Below are 17,275 nucleotides of genomic sequence, written 5' to 3'. Positions count from 1 at the left end.
CCTCCCCTAAAGAATCCTAGTCTATGTTCCTTGTCCCTCATTCCTGTCCTAAAAATCCTTATGCTACTTTAAGGTATTCTCCTCCTGAGGTCATATGCCGTCATATGATCCCATTCTTTACAGTTCATGTGACAAAACACAAAGACGTTCTATTGTGCAGGAGCAGTTTCCTTTTTTTCTAGGCTGGTTCTTTCTTTGTATCTAGGCAAAACAATTGGAGGAAGGAGGAATTGCAGTTGAATTTTAGCAGACAAACTTTAAAATATGAAACATGATTTATTTTAAAAAAAAAAGCCACACAAATTACAAAAAAAACTGCATTTCAAATCTGTTAAATGTATTTTAGGTCAAGTAAATGAACAGTTTTGTTTTCTTTTAATATACTGAGTAACCAAATTTCAAACAAAATCAGATCACAAAGGTAGCTACCCATTACAAACCTTTAATAAAAGTACTGCTCAAAACAGGCAATTTCCTATAAGAAAAGCAAATTAATAAACATCAATAGTTGAGGCTTCATTTATTGTTTATACTTAAACAAAAAATATGTATATACCATATGCAATAAAATATGCATAATAGATCTCAAAACAATAAGAAAATATGTTTAACACAACTGACAATGATTTAATGACATACACATTTGCAATGCATAAAATTAAGCCAAGTTCAGTAATATACAATGTACAACTGTATTAAATGTTTCTCAAATCTAAAAAAAAAAATACACAAAAAAATAATGTTGGGTACTTTATCTGTATGAGAAAAACCATTTGGTATGTACAACCCCTTTTGGTATTAGGAGACTTGAAAAACACCTCAAGCTATTCTCTTCATGAAGAACAAATGTATTCAAAGGTTTTATAACACCTAGTTGTTTGATGAATCTTAAACATTTCCTCTTCTGGCACATTTATAATATTCTATAACAAGTGTAGGTCATGTAGAAAAAAATATATGTGTCAAATGATATGAAATACTGAGTTTTCCAATATAGGCATCTGCAGGATATTATATTTCTACACAACTATTTATATGAAAGAAAAATTCCATATGAAATCAGCATCACATTCTCATTCACAAAATAAAACAAACTCAACAGGAACAATAAATTGTAGCTACATTTGATTATAAAACTAAACTGTTTGATCATTGGGCTCTGAAAGGCAGCAGGCAACGTCTAGTGTTGTTGTACTTGCTGTATTGGACCTTTAAAATATATATATATATATATATATATATATATATATATATATCTCATTAATAAGCCCGTTGCTGTAAGACATCTCCGATTTAGGAACCCCATAAATAATGCTTCATCGTCCCCTTAAAGGGACATAAAACCCAAATTTTGTCTTTCCTTATTCAGATAGAGCATATAATTTTAAAACAACTTTCCAATTGACTTGTACTATCCAATTTTCATTGTTCATTTTTGTTGAAAAGCATGAAGGTAAGTTCAGGAGCGTGCACGTGTGTTGCAATGCTGCTGCCATATAGTGCTGCAATGTTATGCATTAGAAAGAGCACAAGATGGCAGCACTATTTCCTTTCATGTAGTGTTCGATATATATCTAGATACTTCTTCCACAAAGAAAAAAACCAAAATTTGATAATAGAAGTAAATTGGATTTTTTTTTTTAATTGTATTCTCTATCTAAATTATTAAAGATTTTTTTTGGGTTTAATGTCCCTTTAATGAAAGCAAATATGGAAATGTATTCAATAAAGAACACATTGCAAAATTCTCACATACATTTTAAACAAGTTTACAAACACACAAAATGTATTTAAAGCAAGAAAAATAAGTGATCTTGACTTGAAAAATGTTACCTGTATTGCATAAAATCAATTTAATGAACGGTTTCATCATGGGGGGGGGGGGGGGCTTTGCTGTTCCATTTAACTAAAAGGGATGTAAAATACTAAAATGAATGCAATTGAAAGTTTGAAATACATACGTATTTGCAAACATGGTTCTAGAAAAAAATGCATATATACCTCATGCACCTGCATTCAAACTACTCATCTGCTTTAAGAGGCAGTAGTGGCAATATACATATATACACATACACACAGAGGCCTATTTATCATATGTCTGTTGGACCTGATCCGACAGTGCGGATCAGGTCCGACAGACATTGCTTAATGCGGAGAGCAATACGCTCTCCGTATTCAGCATTGCACCAGCAGCTCACAAGAGCTGCTGGTGCAACGCCGCCCCCTGCAGACTTGCAGCCAATCGGCCGCCAGCAGGGAGGTGTCAATAAACCTGATCGTATTTGATTGGGTTGAATTGCGGCGATTCCTGTCTCTTTAAACAATACAGTATATTAGACAACCATTCCACCAATCTCAAGAAACCATCATTTATATTTATTGATCGAACCATAGTGAATATAACAATTGCGTTTGTGTCTGTGTGTGTCTCAAACATATCACATATGGAAATGATTAATGTAATAGGATTGTAGTTTCCTCTCTTTTTGTTAAATAATCAGTATATGTACACACCATTTTTGGCCATAAAAACCAAACACACATATACACATATATATATATATATATATATATATATATATATATATACACACACACATCTATCTATCTATCTATATATATATATTATATACACACACACATAGTGCCCTCCACTAATTTGGTAAATATGAGCAAAGAAGGCAGTGAAAATGTGTCTTTATTGTTTAAACTTTTGTTAAAAAAAAATACACAAAAATACTTTGCTCTCATGGATATCAAACAATGGCAAACACAACACAGGTTTATCAAAACAAATAAATATTTGTTATAGGGCCATTATACACTCATTTTTCCTTTGCATTTTTTTTAAAATGTCTAATTTTGCTTATTTTTAAAGAACATTGCTTTGATTTTCAAACTCCTAACCAAGCCCCAAAGTTTTATTTGAATACCGTCAGCTACCTTCTCCAGCTTGCTTCTGTTTGTGTAAAGGCTCTTTTCATATGCAAAAGAAGGGGGAGGGAGGGGAGTGTCTTATTTCCCACTTGCAGTGGGCTTTCCAACTGCCTTTTCAACAGAGCTAAACTGAAAGCTTCTAAGTACGTTTTTAAACCATTTTATACTGGATTTTTATATCAATATCTGTGCATCTTATTCTTTATAGTAGTGTCTATTACATGCAGTTATATGAAAATGAGTGTAAACTGTCCCTTTAAATATATTTGTGGCACAATTATTGGAACCCCTATGAATTAATTTGAAGTATATTCCCATTGATATTTTACATTTTTTAGTACACCTGTGCGACTAGGAACAGGAAATGTTCAACCATGACTTCCTGTTTCACAGGGGTATAAATATGAGGTATCACATAGGCCAAATTCCCTTACCCATCACAATGGGTAAGACCAAGGAATATAGCTGTGATGTGCGGCAAAAGGTTGTTGAGCTTCACAAAATGGGAAGTGTCTATAAGAAAAAAGCAAATGCATTGAAAATGCCTATTTCAACCAACAGCGTAACAATTAAGATGGTCCAGTCAACTGGAAATGTTAACCCTTTCATGACAGGGTTATAAAGTCTACATTGGAAAAACGTTCTGATGTAGACAAATTGAAATCACGCAATTGTGCAAACGATCGCAAGATTTCAATTATGGGATCGGGTCTGGGGGGCGTCCCTATGACGCTAGGAACGCCCTCCAGACCATGATCACATCCTGCAAGCCTAGTATGCTTCAGGACAGCCGTTTGCGATGACGTTGTATTCCGTCATAACAGCTTTAAAGTCCAGTGCCGTTGTGATGGAATACAACGGCATAACAGCATTAAAAGGTTAAGAATCAACTTGGAAGAGTCTATTGTGTTTATTGTCTCAAAGCACTGTGAAGAGGATGGTTCGAGTGACCAAAATATCTGCTGGAGAATTGCAGAAGTTAGTTGCGTCTTGGGGTCAGAAAGTCAAACTACAATCCAACATCACCTACATCACCAAAAGACACCAAATCTGATCCAAAAACAAACTCAAGCGTCTTTAGTTTGCCAGACACTACTGGAACTTCAAGTAGTCAGATAAAATCAAAATTGAGCTTGTTGGTAATAAACACCAGAGATGGGTTTGGTGCACACAGAAAGGTAGCCATATGGAAAAGTACCTCATGCCCACTGTTAACTATAGTGGTGGCTCTTTAATGTTTTGGGGTTGTTATTCTGCCAGAGGACCTGGACATTTTGTTAGGATACATGGCATCATAGACCATCAAATATCAACAGATATAAAATGAACACCTGACTATCTCTGCCAAAAAGCTTAAATGAGATGTGGTTGGATCTTCCAACTGGACAATGATTCCCCCCAAAAAAAAAAATACATGGGTGGTTATCCCAGTCCCCTGACTTGAACCCCATAGAAAACCTGTGGGGTGAACTGAAGAGGAGAGTCCACCAGCATCAACCTCAAAATTTAAAGGATCTGGAGAGATTCTGTATGGAGGAATTGTCTCAGATCCCTTACCATGTATACTCTAACATCATCAGGCATCAGTGGAGAAGACTCAGAACTGTTATCTTAGCAAAGGGAGGTAGCACAAAGTATTGACTAAGCCTGAGATAAACCTGTGTTGTGTTTGCAATTGTTTGATATCCATGATATTAGTGTATTTTTTTTAAAAAGATCAAAAGGGTTAAACAATAAAGACAATTTTGCCAATATTAGTGGAGAGCACTGTGTGTGTGTGTGTGTGTGTATTATTATATATACACATACATATACACACACACATATATATATATATATATATATATATATATATACACACATACTGTATAGATGGAAGCTCCAGATGCCTACCTAGGTATCCCTTCTTCAACACAGAATATCATGGGAACAAAGCAAATTTGATAATAGAAGTAAAATGGAAACTTTTTAAAAATAGTATACTCTGTCTGAATCATAAAAGAAAATGTTTGGGTTTCATATCCCTTTAAGTGTGGATTTAAAAAACAAAACAAAAACACACACACACACACACACACACAACAAAAACCAGAATGTAATTCACCTATTGTGGAATTAGTTCAACATATGTTCCACAACAGAATAAAAATCTACTGAGCACCATCATAATATAACTCACTAAATGTAATTAAAAAAAAATCCAAACGATATTCTGCTGTAATCCTGCACAACCAATAGGATAATTCTGCAAATTTAGAAAAAATGGATTTTACGGAATTCAAAAACTGAGTTCATAGCAGTTACTTTACAATATAAATATCAGTTTTAAGGCTGACAACGTCCTACCGCTGAATGATAAGATCCAAGAAAATATACTTAATTTGCTATAAACTCTATTCTAATTTGATCTACTTCCCAAATATGTGGCTGTGACATTGGTATGGTTTCCCCAAAATATAGAATATTTTATGGAATCCAATACCTTGCATATATTGTAGATTTCTACACAGTATACCGAGTCCATTTTTATTGGTCTATTTTTTAACAATAAAATAAAACCTTTTTTCTTCAGACACCTGCTTTTCCCTCCCTTGTTAAATCATAATCACTATATAAAACAGTGTCACCATTCCACCATCTTTGGTAATTTCAACAAAAAAACTTTTTTTGTGGCTACTGTTTGATCGCAAAGATACTCTACAATTTATATTTATTGGGTGAACCATAGTGATTATTACATCAACTCTCAACAATTGTCTATGTGGCAAAATAATACAAATATTAGATCACCCATTTTTCATGCAAAACCTATACATTATGTTTAAAACATGCTTTATAATGATATAGACAACATAGAAGCTTTTTGTCTATCCAACCCCTTCACAGCCACAGAGGCCAGCAGTGCAGTTAGAAAAAGATATGTGGATTTCCTTGTACAAGATAAAGATATGATGAATAACAAGCTTTTAAGATACAGGTGCAAACAGGCTCCGGCACCGCTCTCAGATCTGGACTTGCTTATTACCCCCTTGTATATTAATAGTCAGGGAACTGTTAAACCGGAGTATTTGTATAGATCATTGTACTATTAAGTAGATTAGCAATTGTGCCATTTAAAACAAACAGTTGGTGTGAGATGTAACAAGACCTAGGCAGATATCTGTATGGGCCAGAGAATAGAGGAAAGCTAAAGTATGTGAAATGGTAATGAATAAAAACAGAAGACAGACATCAAGAGTTTGTATGCTAAATACAGAATATAACGACCGGCAGACTTCAAGGGTTCCATTCTGTTGAGTCTGTACAGATTAAAAAGTAAAACGAAGTGAATAGTTTCAAGGAAAGGGCATATCGTGGGTGTCATCCTATGATATAAACCTGGTTAATATCCACAAAAAGTTCACACTACAGGTGATTACAAGTAAGGTTATAACAGAACACAACAGCAAACGCACTTTTAAAAGTTGTCTGATCTAAAGACTGAGCAACATACTTCACCCATTCATGGTCAATTATAAAAATTGTTCTTGTAATCAATTGGAATTCAAATTAAAGGGAACACAATTTGCAAATATAAAAAAAAAGTTATAATAAAAAGCATTTTCTTTATCTTCTTCCTCAACTTCTAGCAAAGTGCTTTCCAACATGAGTAATAAAGAGATGGGATTACCTGGGGGCTGCACAAGCTGATACTTTAAGAATGCTTTTTACTGGGTACATGTGATGAATTTACATAAAGTGGAGGTGACCTCAAAAAAAAAAGTTTTGTCAACCAAGTTTGTTGTAAAATGCCTCCCCATCATTTAAACCAATAACACCACTAGTGTGTACGAAATGAGTGTATTCCATTAAAAACAAAAAATGTAGGTCCACACCAAAGTAAAAAAAAAAAGAAATATAAATGATTAGAAAAATTATATACTTAACTGAGTATCAAAAAGACATTCTAAAGGAAAGTGTCCCAAAGTGCAAATATATAAAACTTAAAAGCTCAACTTAAAAATGAAATATCTGATGTGGCAAATTTCACAAAAAGAAATTATTATTTAAAACCAAAACCGAGGGAGGAGAGGGGAATCCAGCCTCTGTTCACCAAACTATATGGAAAATAGAGCGTTTGCAAAAAGTAGCACTCAGAAAATGTATTATATATATGTAGCTTTATACACACGCACATCACTGGCTTATATGGATCACATGTTCACAAGGCGCACTGATACATCCTAACGTACTATAAAAAGGAGAGTTTTGCAGTTCCATTAGGAGTACTGAGGCTCAGTCCCGAATTCCCTATTTACCTCAAAATACCCCCAATGCATCTGTTTCAACTGCGCCTTAACTTACAATATAGTAAATACATTTTTTATTTATTCCCTTTAAGGAATGGGTTTGCTGAATAATCAAATTGTAATTTGCATCAAGCAGGCTAAAACATGGATACCCTTAAGCATTATTTAATCAGATGTCTTCCAGCTGTGCAGACACTAATGCAGTAATCACATCTGTAAATTATTTTACGTGTTACGTGCGATATATCCAGTGTCCATCCAAGTTATCATGTAAAAGCACTGCAGTAAGTATCAGTTCCACTAGATGGCTCCACATAGATCATTCGCAAACAATAGTTTTTACACACAAAAAGTAAGTTCTGGGATCTAGGCCAAATTAAAAAAAAAAAAAAAAAAGTGATAAAAATGTACTTTTATTATACAATAGTAGAACGTTGTGACACACTGCAGATGTTTTCTTTTTGTGTGTAAAAACAGATGCAAAGCCTCTAAACATTAGTTATTGGTTATTTCCATAAAGTGGAATGATTCAGAATTAGCGATAGTTAAAAAGTCTTTAAAAGGGTCTTAAAAGTGCCAGACTGAAATGGTGTAATTTACTCAAGCATAATACTATGCGTGCCTCGGTTTAATCCCTGCAGGAGATCAGTACAATAGGAAAGCACTCTAGCACATTATGGAAGGTTACTATTAAATTTTATCTGATTAGAACAGAAAAAAACTATTAACCTGATTGGTCAGTGTGGTATTACTGCATTACCCCTAAAAAGACATTTTGCGAGTGGTACTTTTTAAACACAAACTTATGTTACATATAATATTTGCAAAAAATGCCATCTGATCTTTTTATTTTAAAATTAAATAATCTGCCCGATGTTGGGGAGTTGCTGAACAATCAGATAATTTAACAAACATGTCTGTTCACAAAATGCTCTCTCATACCAGCAGGCATAATAGGGTTGTGCAATGACTATTGTTATGAAATGTTTTATAGAAGTGGTTACAATTGGTTTTATCAGTGAACTACTACCTCAGACCTATAAGCCTCAAATAGGTTACAACTGCTAAACACACCAGAGAATGATTTCCTTTATACATTTTCAATTGGTTTAGAACACATCAGTTTCTCAAACAGTCCTACACATTATTTGGTCTTGATGCTTAAGATTTGAAGACATGGACAGCCCGTACCACATACTGTCGGCAAATAGGACACTCATTCATCCTCTTTCCGCATTTGGTACAGGTTACCATGTGACCACACTCCAGAAGAACGCAATCAATTACTGCATCCATGCAAATCCTACACAGGTTGTCATCACTGCCTGCCAGCTGCAGTCTCTCTCTCTCTGAAAGACAAAGTTCAGACAAGAAAATCATTTGTCACAGCGCTGCAAGACAGATGGAGAATCACTTATCACGTTTATGCTATAGGGAAGAAGTAGTACTATTGTGCATGCTGTAACAATAAGGTGACATTTCAGTAGTCATAAAGAAAACAAGTGAGACATTAGAATCTTCTTGTACTATAAGGGATAAAAAAATAAATAGTTGAAAATAGAGTGTCAATTATGATTGTTAGGGGTGAAACAATAGCATCTGAAGATGGAGCAGCTTTTTATTCCGGATTTGTTGGAGCATTAATTTACATTTTTGCCCATCAGCACTTATAAAGCAACACAAACGCTGTACAGAATGCATATTTCACAGATATCACTTTTTAAACAATAGGAAGTAGGCATTTAACATATAATCACCCAGCAGTGTTTTTGTGAGATTATATAGGATAAACCAGCATACATCACAATACAAAAAGATTCCAAAATGTGTGAGGTTTGACATTTGTGTTTAATGATCACACGTACACTGCACAGCAAATAACAATCTCTGAGTGCACAACTCCAATGCTCCAGAGCAGAAAGATGAAACAAAATCACTTCTCCACTAATTTCTGCTTTATGTTCTCAGACTGGCGGCCTGTGGGCCACACACAACCTTGCCAGCGGAATTGAAGAATGCCTGCCAAAGTTTTTGTGGCCTCAGGAAAAAGGACTTCTTGTAGGTGGGCAAACAAGGTCGCCACAACTGGAAGGAGAACAACAGATAGAAGGTACTCTGCAACCCTACCCAAATCTGCCCCTAGACATTTTTATTCTTATTTGTGTACTTAATAGTCATACATTTATATATAACCCATAAAGTTTCTAATATATTAATCTGCAGCACCACCATCACTCCTCTCAGGCATGAATATCTTTATGAGATGGAACCATGTGGGTAACATTTCTAACAAATCACAGGACAAAACAAAACCAATGACAGGAAGGCAGCCGACAGTTGAAAAAGTAACAGATTGAAGAAGAAAAATAAAGGAAACCAGGTAAAAGTGAGAGGGAAAAAACATAATTTATGCTTACCTGATAAATGTATTTCTCTTGTGGTGTATCCAGTCCACGGATCATCCATTACTTGTGGGATATTCTCCTTCCCAACAGGAAGTTGCAAGAGGATCACCCACAGCAGAGCTGCTATATAGCTCCTCCCCTAACTGCCATATCCGGTCATTCGATCGAAACAAGCCGAGAAAGGAGAAACCATAGGGTGCAGTGGTGACTGTAGTTTAAATTAAAATTTAGACTTGCCTTAAAAAAAGACAGGGCGGGCCGTGGACTGGATACACCTTACAAGAGAAATAAATGTATCAGGTAAGCATAAATTATGTTTTCTCTTGTAAGGTGTATCCAGTCCACGGATCATCCATTACTTGTGGGATTCCAATACCAAAGCTAAAGTACACGGATGAAGGGAGGGGCAAGGCAGGTACTTAAACGGAAGGGACCACTGCCTGTAGAACCTTTCTCCCAAAAATAGCCTCCGAAGAAGCAAAAGTATCTAATTTGTAAAATTTTGAAAAGGTATGAAGCGAAGACCAAGTCGCCGCCTTGCAAATCTGTTCAACAGAAGCCTCATTTTTAAAGGCCCAGGTGGAAGCCACAGCTCTAGTAGAATGAGCTGTAATCCTTTCAGGGGCTGCTGTCCAGCAGTCTCATAGGCTAAGCGTAGTATACTCCGAAGCCAAAAAGAAAGAGAGGTTGCCGAAGCTTTTTGACCTCTCCTCTGTCCAGAGTAAACAACAAACAGTGTAGATGTTTGGCGAAAAACTTTAGTAGCTTGTAATTAAAACTTTAAAGCACGGACCACGTCCAGATTATGTAAAAGACGTTCCTTCTTTGAAGAAGAATTAGGACACAATGATGGAACAACAATCTCTTGATTGAGATTCTTGTTAGAAACTACCTTAGGTAAAAACCCAGGTTTTGTACGCAGAACTACTTTATCTGAATGGAAAATCAGATAAGGAGAATCACATTGTAAGGCAGATAACTCAGAGACTCTCCGAGCCGAGGAAATAGCTATCAAAAACAGAATTTTCCAAGATAAAAGTTTGATATCAATGGAATAAAGGGGTTCAGACGGAACCCCTTGAAGAACTTTAAGAACCAAGTTTAAGCTCCATGGGGGAGCAACAGGTTTAAACACAGGCTTAATTCTAACCAAAGCCTGACAAAAAGATTGAACGTCTGGAACTTCTGCCAGACGCTTGTGTAAAAGAATAGACAGAGCAGAAATCTGTCCCTTTAAAGAACTAGCTGATAATCCTTTTTCCAAACCCTCTTGGAGAAAGGACAATATCCTAGGAATCCTAACCTTACTCCATGAGTACTTCTTGGATTCACACCAATAAAGGTATTTACGCCATATCTTATGGTAGATTTTCCTGGTGACAGGCTTTCGTGCCTGTATTAGGGTATCAATGACTGACTCGGAGAAGCCACGCTTTGATAAAATCAAGCGTTCAATCTCCATGCAGTCAGTCTCAGAGAAATTAGATTCGGATGATTGAAAGGACCTTGTAGTAGAAGGTCTTGTCTCAGAGGCAGGGTCCATGGTGGAAAGGATGACATGTCCACTAGGTCTGCATACCAGGTCCTATCAGTGCCGCTTCTGGGTCCCTGGACCTGGATCCGTAACAAGGAAGCTTGGCGTTCTGGCGAGACTCCATGGGATCCAGTTCTGGTTTGCCCCAACGATGAACCAATTGAGCAAACACCTCCGGATGGAGTTCCCACTCCCCCGGATGAAAAGTCTGACGACTTAGAAAATCCGCCTCCCAGTTCTCTACACCTGGGATATGGATTGCTGATAGGTGGCAAGAGTGAGTCTCTGCCCAGCGAATTATCTTGGAGACTTCTAACATCGCTAGGGAACTCCTGGTTCCCCCTTGATGGTTGATGTAAGCCACAGTCGTGATGTTGTCCGACTGAAATCTGATGAACCTCAGGGTTGCTAACTGAGGCCAAGCTAGAAGAGCATTGAATATTGCTCTTAACCTTCAGGGAATTCCAGACTGCACCCCAACCTAGAAGGCTGGCATCTGTTGTTACAATTGTCCAATCCGGCCTGCGAAAGGTCATACCTTTGGACAGATGGACCCGAGATAGCCACCAGAGAAGAGAATCTCTGGTCTCTTGATCCAGATTTAGCAGAGGGGACAAATCTGTGTAATCCCCATTCCACTGACTGAGCATGCATAGTTGCAGCGGTCTGAGATGTAGTCGCGCAAATGGCACTATGTCCATCGCCGCTACCATCAAACCGATTACTTCCATACACTGAGCCACCGAAGGGCGCGGAATAGAATGAAGAACACAGCAAGATTTTAGAAGCTTTGATAACCTGGATTCTGTCAGGTAAATCTTCATTTTTACAGAATCTATCAGAGTCCCTAGGAAGGAGACTCTTGTGAGTGGGGATAGAGAACTCTTTTCCTCGTTCACCTTCCACCCATGTGACCTGAGAAATACCAGAACTATGTCCGTATGTGACTTGGCAATCTTAAAGCTTGACGCCTGTATCAGGATGTCGTCCAGATAAGGGGCCACTGATATACCTCGCGGTCTTAGGACCGCCAGAAGCGATCCCAGAACCTTTGTAAAGATTCTTGGAGCTGTAGCTAACCCGAAGGGAAGAGCCACAAATTGGTAATGCCTGTCCAGAAAGGCAAACCTTAGGAACCGATGATGATCTTTGTGAATCCGTATGTGAAGGTAAGCATCCTTCAAATCCACTGTGGTCATGTACTGACCCTCCTGGATCATAGGTAGGATGGTCCGAATAGTTTCCATTTTGAACGATGGAACTCTGAGGAATTTGTTTAAGATCTTTAGATCCAAAATGGGTCTTAAGGTTCCCTCTTTTTTCGGAACCACAAACAGATTTGAATAAAAACCCTTTCTCTGTTCCGACTGTGGAACTGGACAGATCACTCCCATAACTAGGAGGTCTTGCACACAGCGTAAGAATGCCTCTTTCTTTATCTGGTTTACAGATAATCTCGAAAGGTGAAATCTCCATTGAGGAGGGGAAGCTTTGAAGTCCAGAAGATATCCCTGTGATATAAACTCCAACGCCCAGGGATCCTGAACATCTCTTACCCACGCCTGGGCGAAGAGAGAAAGTCTGCCCCCTACTAGATCCGTTACCGGATAGGGGGCCGTTCCTTCATGCTGTCTTAGAGGCAGCAGCAGGCTTTCTGGCCTGGTTAGGTTTCCAGCCCGGCTTGGATTGAGCAAAAGTTCCCTCTTGTCTTGTAGCAGAGGAAGTTGATGCTGCACCTGCCTTGAAGTTTCGAAAGGCATGAAAATGAGACTGTTTGGCCTTTGATTTGGCCCTGTCTTGAGGAAGGGTATGACCCTTACATCCAATAATGTCAACAATAATTTCCTTCAAACCAGGCCCAAATAGGGTCTGCCCCTTGAAGGGAATGTTAAGTAATTTAGACTTTGAAGTCACATCAGCTGACCAAGATTTAAGCCATAGCGCCCTACGCGCCTGGATGGCGAATCCAGAATTCTTAGCTGTTAGTTTAGTCAAATGAACAATGGCGTCAGAAACAAAAGAATTAGCTAGCTTAAGTGTTCTAAGCTTGTCAAGTATTTCAGTCAATGGAGTAGCTGTCCGAAAGGCCTCTTCCAGAGACTCAAACCAGAACACCGCAGCAGCAGTGACAGGCGCAATGCATGCAAGGGGCTGCAGGATAAAACCTTGTTGAATAAACATTTTCTTAAGGTAACCTAATTTTTTATCCATTGGATCTGAAAAAGCACAACTGTCCTCAACAGGGATAGTGGTACGCTTTGCTAAAGTAGAAACTGCTCCCTCCACCTTAGGGACCGTTTGCCATAAGTCCCGTGTGGTGGCGTCTATTGGAAACATTTTCTAAAAATAGGAGGGGGGGGGGGGGGGGAAAACGGCACACCGGGTCTATCCCACTCCTTATTAATGATTTCTGTAAACCTTTTAGGTATTGGAAAAACATCTGTACATCGGCACTGCATAGTATTTATCCAGTCTACACAATTTCTCTGGTACTGCAATTGTGTCACAGTCATTCAGAGCAGCTAACACCTCCCCAAGCAATACACAGAGGTTCTCAAGCTTAAATTTAAAAGTAGAAATATTTGGATCAGGTTTCCCCGAATCAGAAATGTCACATCAGAAATGTCACCCACAGACTGAAGCTCTCCTTCCTCAGCTTCTGCATATTGTGACGCAGTATCAGACACGGGCCTTAAGGCATCTGCGCGCTCTGTACTACGTCTAACCCCAGAGCTATCTCGCTTTCCTCTGAATTCCGGCAGTCTGACTAATACCGCTGACAGGGTATTATCCATGATTGCCGCCATGTCCTGCAAAGTAATCGCTATGGGCGTCTTTGATGTACTTGGCACCATTTTAGCGCGAGTCCCATGAGCGGGAGTCAAAGGGTCTGACACGTGGGGAGAGTTAGTCGGCATAACTTCCCCCTCGCCAGAATCCTCTGGTGATACATTTTTTAAAGTTAAAAGCTGATCTTTATTGTTTAAAGTGAAATCAATACATTTAGTACATATTCTCATATGGAGTTCCACCATGGCTTTAAAACATATTGAACAAGGAGTTTCCTCTATGTCAGACATGTTTATACAGACTAGCAATGAGACTAGCAAGCTTGGAAAACACTTTACATCAAGTTAAACAAGCAATATAAAAAACGTTACTGTGCCTTTAAGGGAAACAAATTTTGCTAAAATTTGAAATAACAGTGAAAAAAGGCAGTTAAACCAACAATATTTTTACAGTGTATGTAACAAGTTAGCAGAGCATTGCACCCAGTTGCAAATGGATGATTAACCCCTTAATACAAAAAACGGATTAACAAATTGAAAAAAAACGTTTTTTAAACAGTCACAACAACTGCCACAGCTTCACTGTGGCTTTACCTTCCTCAATATATGACTTTTGAAGCCTTATGAGCCCTTCAGAGATGTCCTAAAGCATGCAGGGGACTGCTGAGGGAAGCTGAATGTCTCTGTCTGTAATTTTAACTAGGCCCCTCCCACTCATATTACAACAGTGGAAAGCCTCAGGAAACTGTTTCTAGGCAAAAATCAAGCCAGCCATGTGGAAAAAACTAGGCCCCAATAAGTTTTATCACCAGAGCATATATAAAAACGATTAAACATGCCAGCAAACGTTTTATATTGCACATTAATCAGAGTATATACCTCTGATAGCAAGCCTGATACTAGTCACTATTAAATCACTGTATTTAGGCTTAACTTACATTAATCCGGTATCAGCAGCTTTTTTCTAGCAAATTCCATCCCTAGAAAAACTTAAACTGCACATACCTCATTGCAGGATAACCTGCACGCCATTCTCCCTCTGAGGTTACCTCACTCCTCAGACATATGTAAGAACAGCAGTGGATCTTAGTTACTTCTGCTAAGATCATAGAAAAACGCAGGCAGATTCTTCTTCTAAATGCTGCCTGAGATAAAATAGTACAACTCCGGTACCATTTAAAAACAATAAACTTTTGATTGAAGAAAAAACTAACTATATTACACCACTTTCCTCTTACTACCTCCAGCTATGTTGAGAGCTTGCAAGAGAATGACTGGATATGGCAGTTAGGGGAGGAGCTATATGTCAGCTCTGCTGTGGGTGATCCTCTTGCAACTTTCTGTTGGGAAGGAGAATATCCCACAAGTAATGGATGATCCGTGGACTGGATACACCTTACAAGAGAAAAATGAATCACATAAGGAGAATTTAGAATGATTTAACTTGGTGCATTAACGTGATACTTTTTAACAAAAGTTATTGGCAAATTAACATAATGTAATGTAGTGGGGACAATTAAGGCGTGTGTGACACATGCTTGAGGTGATGGACAGTGTTTTCTTATTGGGTATAAGGTGAGCCAATAGCAAAGGAGGCGTGTATTCATAACAGGATCTGATTCGTGGAACATACCTTTAAATATCAGAATATAATGGAAAACGTTTGAGAAATGCCTGTATAGCTTTCTTTAGCTAGTCCCTAGCACAGCCACCTGATACTGAAGTATGCTATAATAAGCCAAGCCTTTGCCTAGTCCTACAACAGCTAATGTTTAGGAACTTTTTCTTCCACATAAAACAGGTAAGTGGTTGTTATAATGAACGTGGGAGTTAGTTTCCTTTTATTGTTTGCAGAACACGGGCTATGTCAGTATTCCTAAGCCCTCATAGCCATTCAGTATCAATTTAAAAGTGATTTTATATGCAGAGTGCACCTAAGTCTCCTGTTCCACGATTCCCTCTTCTTTCTCCTATATCAGAATTTAAGGAGTACACCAGGAGCAAAGATCAATATCAACATATTATTCTAACTATCGCTATAGTGCCAACCACATTTTGTTCTATCAATCGTTATCTATATTTTATTTTGAACAAGGCTTTGGTTGAAATTACATTTTTTATTTTCCTTATTTTTAATTAAGGATTAGTTAAAATGATTTTATATATGTATAATAAGGAACACTATATTTCACAAGTGTATAAATGCGATTTGTTTTGATGTACAATTTATTTATTCTTTAATAGTGCAGGGAAAGGAGAAGCAAGTGAAGAGAGAGCTAAATGGCAAGGAGAAGAGAGGCAGGTAACTAGTGATACAAAGGGCAGGGAGAAGAGAGGCCGGTAACTAGTGAGACAAAAGGGCAGGGAGAAGAGAGGCCGGTAACTAGTGAGACAAAAGGGCAGGGAGAAGAGAGGCCGGTAACTAGTGAGACAAAAGGGCAGGGAGAAGAGAGGCCGGTAACTAGTGAGACAAAAGGGCAGGAATAAGAGAGGCAGGTAACCAGTGAGACAGAGAACAGGGAGAAGAGAGGCAGGTAACTAGTGAGACAGAGATCAGGGAGAAGGGAGGCAGGTAACTAGTGAGACAGAGAACAGGGAGAAGAGAGGCAGGTAACTAGTGAGACAGAGAACAGGGAGAAGAGAGGCAGGTAACTAGTGAGACAGAGAACAGGGAGAAGAGAGGCAGGTAACTAGTGAGACAGAGAACAGGGAGAAGAGAGGCAGGTAACTAGTGAGACAGAGAACAGGGAGAAGAGAGGCAGGTAACTAGTGAGATAGAGGGCAGGGAGAAGAGAGGCAGGTAACTAGTGAGACAGAGAACAGGGAGAAGAGAGGCAGGTAACTAGTGAGATAGAGGGCAGGGAGAAGAGAGGCAGGTAACTAGTGAGACAAAGGGCAGAGATAAGGGAGGCAGGTAACTAGTGAGACAGAGAACAGGGAGAAGAGAGGCAGGTAACTAATGAGACAGAGGGCAGGGAGAAGAGAGGCAGGTAACTAGTGAGACAGAGAACAGGGAGAAGAGAGGCAGGTAACTAGTGAGATAGAGGGCAGGGAGAAGAGAGGCAGGTAACTAGTGAGATAGAGGGCAGGGAGAAGAGAGGCAGGTAACTAGTGAGACAAAGGGCAGAGATAAGGGAGGCAGGTAACTAGTGAGACAGAGAACAGGGAGAAGAGAGGCAGGTAACTAGTGAGACAGTGGGCAGGGAGAAGAGAGGCAGGTAACTAGTGAGACAAAGGGCAGAGATACGGGAGGCAGGTAACTAGTGAGACAGAGAACAGGGAGAAGAGAGGCAGGTAACTAGTGAGACAAAGGGCAGGGAG

The 17,275-nt window shown here is 38.5% G+C and overlaps 1 protein-coding gene across 3 annotated transcripts in view; it reads right to left on the bottom strand.

Moving 5' to 3' along the window:
* Window positions 1-256: 256 nt before the first annotated feature.
* Window positions 257-17,275, bottom strand: part of RNF34 (ring finger protein 34) — a 102,259-nt gene continuing 85,240 nt past the window's right edge. For all 3 annotated transcript variants that reach the window (XM_053701739.1, XM_053701741.1, XM_053701740.1), the window contains one exon: window positions 257-8,575. In XM_053701739.1, the coding sequence (XP_053557714.1) occupies window positions 8,388-8,575 (188 nt within the window). In that variant the 3' untranslated portion in view covers window positions 257-8,387. The remainder of the gene's footprint in view (window positions 8,576-17,275) is intronic.

Source organism: Bombina bombina, chromosome 2, assembly GCF_027579735.1.
Source record: "Bombina bombina isolate aBomBom1 chromosome 2, aBomBom1.pri, whole genome shotgun sequence".
Lineage (NCBI taxonomy): Eukaryota > Metazoa > Chordata > Amphibia > Anura > Bombinatoridae > Bombina > Bombina bombina.
This window is presented reverse-complemented; position numbering and strand designations above follow the sequence as displayed.